This window comes from Microcebus murinus, chromosome 9 (assembly GCF_040939455.1).
Source record: "Microcebus murinus isolate Inina chromosome 9, M.murinus_Inina_mat1.0, whole genome shotgun sequence".
Classification (NCBI taxonomy): Eukaryota; Metazoa; Chordata; class Mammalia; order Primates; family Cheirogaleidae; genus Microcebus; species Microcebus murinus.
The window spans coordinates 84,477,832-84,488,414 of NC_134112.1; the positions used below are offsets into that span (position 1 = coordinate 84,477,832).

The 10,583-nt window shown below is 39.5% G+C and overlaps 1 protein-coding gene across 2 annotated transcripts in view; it reads right to left on the bottom strand.

Annotated features, from left to right (window-relative positions):
- The window catches only part of CHCHD3 (coiled-coil-helix-coiled-coil-helix domain containing 3), a 279,301-nt gene extending 269,287 nt beyond the window's left edge, over window positions 1–10,014 (bottom strand). For both annotated transcript variants that reach the window (XM_012739744.3, XM_012739742.3), the window contains exon 1: window positions 9,752–10,014. In XM_012739744.3, coding sequence (XP_012595198.2) covers window positions 9,752–9,832 — 81 coding nt within the window. In that variant the 5' untranslated portion in view covers window positions 9,833–10,014. The remainder of the gene's footprint in view (window positions 1–9,751) is intronic.
- Window positions 10,015–10,583: the final 569 nt, after the last annotated feature.

Consider the following 10,583-nt stretch of genomic DNA (forward strand, 5'->3'; position numbering starts at 1 on the left):
CCTAGAAAACATTATGCTAAATAAAAGAAGCCAAACACAAAGGCCACATATTGTATGGTTCTATTTATATGAAACACCCAGAAAAAGCAACTCTATAGAACGAATAGATAAGTGGTTGCCTAGGGCTGGAGTGGGAATAGGGATTAACTGCAAATGGGCAAAAGAGATCTTATTGGGATGACTAAAACATTCTAAAACTGGATTATAGTAAAGGTTGTTCAACTCAGTAAGTTCATTAAAAACTGTTGAATTGTACGCTTAAAACAGATGAATTTCATTAGCATGGAAATTAATCTGCAATAAAGTTTAAAAAAAAAAAAAAAAGCTATTATGGGCCGGGCGCTGTGGCTCACGCCTGTAATCCTAGTCTTGGGAGGCCGAGGCGGGCGGATTGCTCAAGGTCAGGAGTTCGAAACCAGCCTGAGCAAGAGCGAGACCCCATCTCTACTATAAATAGAAAGAAATTAATTGGCCAACTGATATATATATAAAAAATTAGCCGGGCATGGTGGCGCATGCCTGTAGTCCCAGCTACCCGGGAGGCTGAGGCAGAAGGATCACTCGAGCCCAGGAGTTTGAGGTTGCTGTGAGCTAGGCTGACGCCACGGCACTCACTCTAGCCTGGGCAACAAAGTGAGACTCTGTCTCAAAAAAAATAAAAAAAATAAAAAAAGCTATTATGGCAATCCAGGGGAGAACACCTTCAAAAGACACTTAGAATCTAAAATAATTAACATTCACTGAGTGCTTACTATGCACCAGGCACTACACTAAGCTAAGCACTTCACTCATTTAATCCCTAATACTTTCATTATCTCTTTTATAGGTGAGGAAACTGAAGCATAGCCAGATTAAATAATTTGCCTTGGATCATACGTTTTATCAGTAGCAGAGCAAGGATGCAAACCCAGGAAGTCTGAGCCTCAAGATCACTCTCAAATACTCCTGTTCACTATCACCCAGTACCTGACTAGACGTGGGAGTAAAGCAGAAACCATCAAGAAGGACCCAGGGTTTCCAGGTCAAGTAATTGGGCCCCCTCCCTGCTCCTGGATCAAGGACCTGCTTGCAATTTCCACTTCAACTCGCCACTGTCTGGCTTTTTACCCCTAGTGCAACAGTGAAAGTATCTGGTAAAAGTCACCAATAGCCAAATAACTTTCTATATTTACATAAATAAATATATTTTATATTTATAAGGCACCTTATTTATATGGCTTCCTTTTAGCATCTAACACCTTTGGTCACTCCCCTCTTCTAGAAACCCCTCCCTTGGCTTTTCAGACATCCCATTGTCCTGATTCTCCTAGGACTCCGGCCATGTCTTATCTCTTTTGCAGGCTTCCTCTCTCCTGCCTACCCTTATATGCTAAAGTGTCTGCATTCTGTTTTTGTCCTTATTCTCTTCTCATTCCATGTGCTCTTGTTGGTACTCTCATCCAATCTCTTGATTTCTAATTGCTGTTGATAAATAATGAGTTCTAAATCCATTATCTCCAGCCCTAGACCTATATCCCAGAAGCCAGGCCTACACACTGAATTGCCTAATGAACACCTTGCCTTGGATAGACCAGAAGCACCTCATGTCCAACGTGGCCAAAATTGAACTTGTTTGCCAAAATTCTCTTCCTTCTCCTGTTTTCTTTACCTCATTAATGACAAGACCTACACCCAAATTTTAACATTAGAACACAGGACTTGTCCTTAACTATTCTCTCATTTCTTAGCCATGACTTCCTTAATCGCTCAGTATTTAAGGAATTCATCATCTTTTCAGCCATCCCATTTCTCCTGCCCTAATTACTGGTACCATTAATAATCATCCTAAAATGCAAATGTGATCATGGTAACTCCCTGCTTTAAATTCTTCAATAGCTACCTTCTGTTGACAGGAAAGTCCAAATGCTTTTGCAGGGCACTGAAGAATTACTTATTCATTATTTGGCGATGGCCTAACTCTCCAACCTCAACTTCCACAGTCTGTCCCTTAATATTTCATACCCTGTTCTACACCCATACGTGGCTACTTGTTTGTTACCATCTCTTTGCCTTTACACTCATGCCTACATTGCCTTCTCTCCTGACCCATCTTAGGAGACAGTCACCTCTCAGGATGCAGTTCAAACATCCAAAAGGCTTCACTGACCAAACCAGTTCCCCAGTCCATTCCAACCCTGCCTTAGCACTACCCTTCCTTGTGCCAACTGCACCTTGCACGCACCTCTAATACAGCACTACAGTGAAAGAATAAGTATTTGCCTTTCTGCATTTCCATGAGATCGTGAGCTCCTATGTATTAATGAGTCATTCATTCAACACAGGTTTCCTAGGCCAGGCACTAATCAAGGCCCTGTGATACATCAGTGTACAAAAGTTTTTAGCTGAACAGTACTTTTTTCTCAGGGCCCAAACCAGAATTGAGGTGAGATGGCAAAGGGAAAGACCACAGCTCAAAAGTTATGCTCTTTGAAGGAAAAACCTATGACTCCCTTCTTGGAAGACAAGTGGAAAAAAGAAAGGTGAGTGCCAAGAGACTTGCTATGTGAACATGCCAGGAGCTGCATCTTTTCTAGTAACTGACAGCCACTGGGTATGTTGTTGAAACTCATCTGCAAAGCTGAGATACAGCTTAGAAAAAACCCTGGAAGACTAACCCCAATCCCCTCAATTTACAAGTGAGGAAAAAAAGAGACCCTGAGCAATTTCCACTTACTGGTAGTAATAAGACTAGAAGGAATAACCCCCAAACTCCAGTTCAATGTTCCACTATTAAACCTAACACTCCTTCAATCCCATGTATATAATTAAAATATATCACTTCCTCTTAAAGGGATATAAAATAAGACTTCATTTTAGAAACTTAAAGCTATTTTAACTGATATATAATACATAAAACTCATTTAACTTATATATGCTACATATTATATTTAATATACTATATTAATATACTATGTTACAATTTACTAGTGTATAACATCGTATATTACATATTACATAAATGCTATGTATTCTATACTATTATATACAACATACACTGTTACATATACAATAGAACTTACATGTATAAAGCTAATTAAGCTTATAATTTTTATATGTTATTATATAATTTTATATTTTAATTTATATTTCTATATTTCAGGCTAAAGTCAAAGAACAACACAAAAAATATATTCTACCTAATTAGAAAGTGAATGTGTTTGCTAAAAATCAAGTGTTAGCTATAAACTTTCACCTGTATTAAAGACAAGCCACCCTTTCTTTTAAATACCACTTCATCTACTTCTCATCACAATTCATACCTTGATACTATCTATTGCTACTTTTATACTAACTGGTACAAAAAATCCTTCCAATCCCTAAAGCAGCCTCAAAAATACCAGCCTTTGGGAGAATTTTAAAAAGGTGGCCCAGAATACAAGAAAAAGCATGGCCACCTACTAGCTAAGCCTAGGGAAGTCACCTCAATGAGCCTCACTTCTCTCAACTGAAAAATAAAAATATTTATCCCCAGGGGTTATGAGGATGATTATAGTTTATACAGCATAAACTATAATTGGCTACACAAATATTTGATAAAGCTATTGCCCATACGACTCCACCGTGAGGACTTTGATTTTTATTTCATTTTTGTTCACTCTCATCAACTGAGCCTGAGCTTGTAGGGGGCTCCTTCTATTCACGGTGCATAAGGAGTAGGCCTATAGCTTTTGCAGACAGCAGGTGCCAAAGTTCTGGTATGCATACATAAGGAGCTTATTTATCTGTATCTACACTCTTTAGGTACTAACGGTAGAATGTCTCTTTCAACATTGTTTCTTGTTAACTTTTTATTTTTTTTGTGGCTTCCCTGAAGCCTCAGAATTTGCTACTTAGTGTCAGATTCTAACATCAATTCAAACTATTTCCCAATGCAGTCTTTGGTTATAGATCAGTAAATTTATAAGCATGTCATCCAAAGGAGCACATGATAAACATATTGTAGGGTTGCCTTATTGAAAGTCATTCTTCCTTCTTTCTGCAATCTTTCAGCAACTATATCCTCAGGCCCTTGCAAAGGAGCACCCATGGCAGTCTACAGTAGCTACTCTACCAACTCCAAGCACTATTACCTTATCCCAGTCTGTTCATAGCTACGTTGCTACAAGGCAATAGTTTTGCTGTGTTATCATTTGTATTGAAAGTTAACACTTTTTGAGTTGACCTTCCAGTTGCAGTAGTAAGTTCAGACCTGCACACTCACCTGATCTCCTATGAACTGGGGTTCACTTGTAAGGCAGGTGACAAGATTTAGAGATGCTGGCCAGGGTTATACACACTATCTGTAGCTGTAGAATAATTGTTCCTTGTGATGAAAAGTGACCCAAAATGGGGATCAACGGTACAACATAAGCTTCTGCAAGAGCTGGATAAGCAGTCTCTGTGTAAGAAGCAACTTCTGCCAGAAACACATCTTTCCTTCATTATGGCACTTCTTTTAGAAGAGCCTTTTTACTGATCTATATATACTACACCTGCTTTCCCACCTCTCTGTAATCTCCACCAAGGCAAATACCAAGTGTAATTTACAGAAATTGTATGTAGCAAAGAATAGTGAAATAACCCACATACATATTAATGTTAGGAATTACATCCTGAGGTCTAAGGACTTAGCAGTCCATGGATCAATTCCTCAATTATATGCAAAACTGCCTGTTTAGTGCATTGTTCTGAGCGGAGTCCACAGCTTACAGATTCGCAGTGGTCTATGAACTAAAAGATGTTAAGAACCACTGTTCTAATATAAAAGGCAATCAAGAGAAGCAGACCTGGTGACATTCAGTTGCCTCACCTTGACTATCCACCCTATTCTCTATTGCTCCTAAAGACAAATTTAATCCAATGGAGCTTGCTAAGTGTAAATTTGTACTATTCACCACACCAATGCATTCCAGAGAGAGGAAAAGATGTGTGTCATCTTCTACAGTCTCCCCACTCATCTCTTCCTATCCACCTTGTTTGGTCTTACCCAAAATTAGTACAAACACACCACTTACCAATCCAGAAGCCAGTATTTTCTCAGAAACAGGAGACTGGGTGAGTTGGATAAAGTATTTCTAACCCCAAAGAATACAGTAAAAGGAGGGGAACTCTTAAGTGATCCTTCTCTAAGAAGTTAGGAACCATATGAGACAGAAATAAATCAGAACCCCCCATTCCCATAATACTTATCTTCTTCCAGATGTGTCTTATCAAATTGATTAAGGAACTCAGACCCATTTTTCTCTCTTGGTCTTCTTTCCACATAGCATAAGTCACTTTCTGTGTGAGTACTGATTTGCTTTTCAACTACCTTTTTAAGACTTAGACTCCAAAAACTGCATTATTTGGGCGAAATTACTCCTAAATACTTACTTAAGGGCATGGAGAAAAGGGAAAGTGCCATACACACATTGATACATATAAAACATGTAATTCTTAGTTTATGTTTGTATTTGTCACTTGTGTTTCTTTGCATTTGTCATTAGTTGAAACCATTAACTTCTGTCTTTATAAAATCTTAGAAAGCTTCAGATATTTAATAGTACTCCGCCCAAGAGATCCATGGAATCTAAAGTTGAAAGAGATCAATTATCAGACTAGTTAACTGAATCACTTGGACATTCATCAACATTCCCAATGGCTGACACAATTTGTAGCCTCTGCTAACCTACTCTCTCCAGAAACCTCAATAACATGTCACATTAAGTAACCTCTTCATTTAGGGTCCCTCAACTGCCAACACTTCCCAAAGCATGAGCTGTGTTCCATGTAAGCATCCATACTGCCATAACTGGCTCCTGTAAATTTTAGCTTGCAACTTCAAGGCCAGCTGCAGAGATTCATGTATGCCTGGAAAGCATGATAAACATTACTTTGAACATGATACTCACTGAAGTTGACATTTGCTCTAGAAGAGTTCACTCACTGCTTTGACGTTTCAGATAAACTTGCAAAAGATTGAGTCGTAAGCACACTTTCCAAGCAGGCACAGCAGATGCTCACAAAAATCCTATCAAGCGCATGTAATATCAGTAATGAAAATGCTCGGTCTTTCTTTCACTAGAAATTTATTTTAGGCCTGGAGAGGAGGGCAAGGCAAGAGGGTGACCTTTCATGCAACCCATATGAGTAGTTTCAGACTCAAAGTTGGAATCAGGTATAACAGTACAGGTTATTTTATGGAAGAAGGCAGAAAAGCTATCAATTGCTACAGATAAAGGAAAAAAACAAGACCCTAAAAATATCATGAAAATAACATTTGGTAGGTGAGAAGAAACTTTAAACTTAAAATAAGTAGGTCCCTTAATTACTAGCTGTTAAGGACCTCAAGAAAAATACAGAAAAATATGATCTATTAATAAATTCAGACTAGTTACTGAAAGCCTTATGTTGCTCACTAAATGTTATTGTTTATATGTTAAGATATGTGGAGATGAAACTACAGATGCTCCTCAATTTATGATGGGGTTGATGCGTTTATCCAGACATAATCTCATCTTAAGTTGAGGAGCATACTGAATGCATATAGTTTTTGCACAATTGTAAATTAGTTGAAAAATTGTAAATTGAACCATCATAAATCCCATCGTAAGGGCACCATCTGTACCATCCTTATCATAGAACAGAACACAAAACTGGTTTTCCAGCAATGTTTGACTTCACTAAAACATTGGTACATTTTCATTTTTTACAACTGTTGACATAATGTTAGACAATTGAGCAAAGTTGCAAAGGTTTCTTCAGCCAAATTCAACTAGCCTATCTACAGTTCATAACTGAAGTTTGGACCTTATTAGCACCATGTTTTAAACACCTGACCTTAAACACTTACTGAGAATGTTGTTCCTTATACTTCTGCATGCCTCAGAAGGAAACAAGATGACTGTTTCAAGCCAAGAAAAATAAAAAAATTAACTAAAAAACTCTACAAAAGACCTAGACAAAAAAATAAAAACCACCAGGCAATTAGGGTAGAACCCAGGACTCCCATCTTCCAATCCGTAACCCTTTAGGTACACCTGTGGGGACATAACAGGCTCTTCTTTTTATCTAATTATGTTAAGTTCATACAAGTTTATGTATTCATTCTCTTGAACAGCTGTAATAACTGCTACTACTCACAAGTGCAAACTCTGTCAAAGTACTAGGCAGTGTGCTAGATGGTTACTTAAAGCCAAATTCTCACAAGTAGGTTGCACCTTCCAGATATACTGAATAAGGAAAAACACAATCAAAAGTGACTTGTCCAGAGCCATACAGTTAGTGAGAGGCAGAGTTAGATTCCAAATCCAGGTCTGCTTGGTTCCAAAGCACATGCTTTTTCCACTACACTGCACAACACTTTCAAAGAATCCTGGAATTTTAGATATGAAAGGCACACTATCATAACATAATGGCTGCCTTTTATTGAAAATCTCCAATGTGCCAGGTGCTTTAAATACCTTACCTCATCTTCTTGCCACAACCAATCAAGGGAAGCGATGGTATTACTGCCCTTTATTAATAAGGACATATTATCAGAGAAGTGACTTGTCCAAAGCCACAAACTAATAAACACCTAACCTAAGATTTAAACTGAAGTCTGTTTAATTCAAGCTAAGAAAAATATTAAAATCAACTGAAAAACATCTACCAAAGACCTAGACAAAAAATCAGAGGCAATCAAGGAAGACCACAGACTAATATCCAACCTGGGATTTAAACTGACGTCTGTTTAATTCCAAGTTGATTCCTTTGACCATGACCTCAAAGAAATGAGAATGACTTGTGTGTACTCAACAATTCAACAGCATGCCACTTTTGGAGGAAACTGCAATGGCTTACAAGAAACTTACAGTGCCACTAGTCTCACAGGATTTCAGAACTGGAAAAGATCAGAGATCTGAGCGAAGTACTCAGCTCCGTTATTTGCAGATGGGAAAACTGAAGCTCAGGGATTGCAAATCATCCTTGAAAAGGACTTGAGGCAACACTGCAAGGGCATTCTAGGTGAAGGGTATATTCTGAAGAAAAGCATAGAGGTCAAAATGAGCATGGTGTGTGCTTGATTTGTAACAATACAGATAAAATGCACTATATGAGAAAGAAGAAAAATGAAGAATAGTTCTCTCAAGTTATGTGGTATAAGGGCATACTTTCTTTCTTAAAGACATTCTTTAAAAAGGTTTTTTGGATAATCTTTCCATTTTAATGGAATACATTTCCATATTCCTATTGTCATACTTATCCTATTCAACATTAATATTTGATATGAATCTTTGAGCTGTGGCCAAATTCTCTTTTGTTTGCTATCATCACTGTCTGTACTAGACTATGATAACATGTATTTATGCATTTTTCTAACCAATGTCTTCTCACCCTAAATTTATTTTGCTTTTTATAAAATTCCTTTTCACTCTCTAGTGTGGTACACCCAAGGCCTAAAGGCACAATTTTTTAAATCTCTGCATAAAACTCAAAGTTTACAGTAATTTTTATTTTACGCCAGAGCGGATCAATTAAACCACAATAACACAAAGAATGCAGCCTCAGATATTTTATTACAAAATGTAATACGACTGTTAATTAATATGCTATAAAGAAATGCTGGTCACAGACCAAAAACTGAATTCAACAGTCTAAGTTTCTATAAAGAAAACTTTAATAAATTCTTCTCAAGGTAACAATTTCAGAGGAAAACGTTTTTAAACACGTTAAGGAGTTAAAAAGTTTCGTTCCCTAATAACAAATGTTAAAAGTAATTTACAAATTTAGCTTATTTATGCTGACTGTATAATTACAAGGGAAGAAAAAATATAAAGTATTATAAAACTTTCTAAAGTCAAAATGGTTTTATTTACTAGTTTCAGGCATCATACTTCCAAAAATGTGAGGCTCCAAATTCAGGTGCAGCGGAGACTGTGTTAATGTAGTGCTGGTATACTGACACCCTAGAGAAAAACCAAGTTTTCAGTTTATGTATCAGCACATGCAGAAGGTGTAAAAAAGTTCTCTAGGGCGTTGGTCAGAAATGACTATATTTCTACTGGTCCGAAAAATTGCAAACCTATCTCAGCCTCTATCTCAGCCTCTATCAGACTGGCAGACACTAGTCCTGAAGCAACTGGGCCTAGTGCAAAACTTGGGTGCAGTAGGCCACAGAGGAGGAGCCTGGGAAAGAGGAGATAACAAGTGAAAGTGAAGGAGGGAGAAGCCAGAAGCCACCCCAGGTAGACCAAAAAACATTGTAGGGCTGGGGATGGGGAGGGCTGGTATATCAGAGGGAGAACACTAAATGACAGAGGGCAAATAAAAGCATTCCTTAAAAAGCCAATTCATCCTAACAGAGATCATGTGGGCAGTAAAAAGTAGAGTCTGGGTTCTGAAGCCAGGAGTAAAACAAGACCCATTTCACAGATAGGTACAGTGAGACAGGGGTTCAGACAAAGTCCTGCAACTGGTGAACAGCACAGTTAGGAGTAGACTCGGAGCCCCTGGAAGGTCTAATTCAATCTGGCATCTCTCACCCGCCCTAGAACAGTGCCTGGCAGTTGGCACACAACCAGGAACTATGTCTGAATCAATGTCCCAAGTCTTGAAACTCTGGGCTTCCTTCCAGAGACCTGGCCTTCTGGCCGAACACTGAGGGCCTGAGGGCCGTACAGGAGAAACCATGCTGCGCGGGTCCCGGGAAGGTCGGGGGCTTGGGGTCCGAGTCTGAGTACTGGCACCCCGTCCGCCCACTGGCACTCACCCGGATGCCCTTCACCACGGTGATGTTCTCATTCTCGTCCGCCTCAAAGGTGACCCGACGGGTGCTGGCGGTCCCGCCCATGGCTCCCGCTCCTGCCCCCGCAGACACCTAGTGCGGACCTACGAGCGCCTCCGAGCCCCCGCGCGAACACGCGCGTGCAGGCGCCGGGATTATCTCCCTGCACAGCAGGGGCAAGGCCACGACCCCAGATGCAAGGAGAACGCGCCGGTCTCGAGCTCCCGCCTCCTCCGGTCACGCACCACAGCAAGGACACCTCGGGTTGGTCGGAGATGCAAACTGCCCGCCTTTATTAAGCGAGGGCGCTCGCATTGGTTGGCCCGGACCCGGATGCTATGGCAACAGGTGGTGTCTGACAAGGTTTCCGGAGCCCCTGTGAATAGTGGGAATTGTAGTCTTGGTCTGGCACGATGGGCTCTGGGGCCTTCTCGCCTTACTCCTGGAGCGCGTGGCATTCTGGGAGTTGTGGTCTAAAAGGCTTCTAACTGGGCAACTTTCAAGAGAGTTCACTCATCCAACACACATGCTATGAGGACTTTATTCTAGAATTTTAGGCCAGTTGAGTTAAAAGACACAATCTCGTAACCAAAATGTTTGTATCCCCATAATATTCTGAAACTTAAAAAAAGAATAAAATAATAATTACCTAATTAATTTTTTTAAAAAAACACAATCTCTCTTAAAGGAACTCACAGTTTAATGAGGGAGATGCACACTCCTCATGAAGCCATTGCTAGAGTCCTATATACATATCCCAGACCCACAACTTAGTATTTCCTTACACTCATGCATTGCTTGACAAAGGACTATTTCT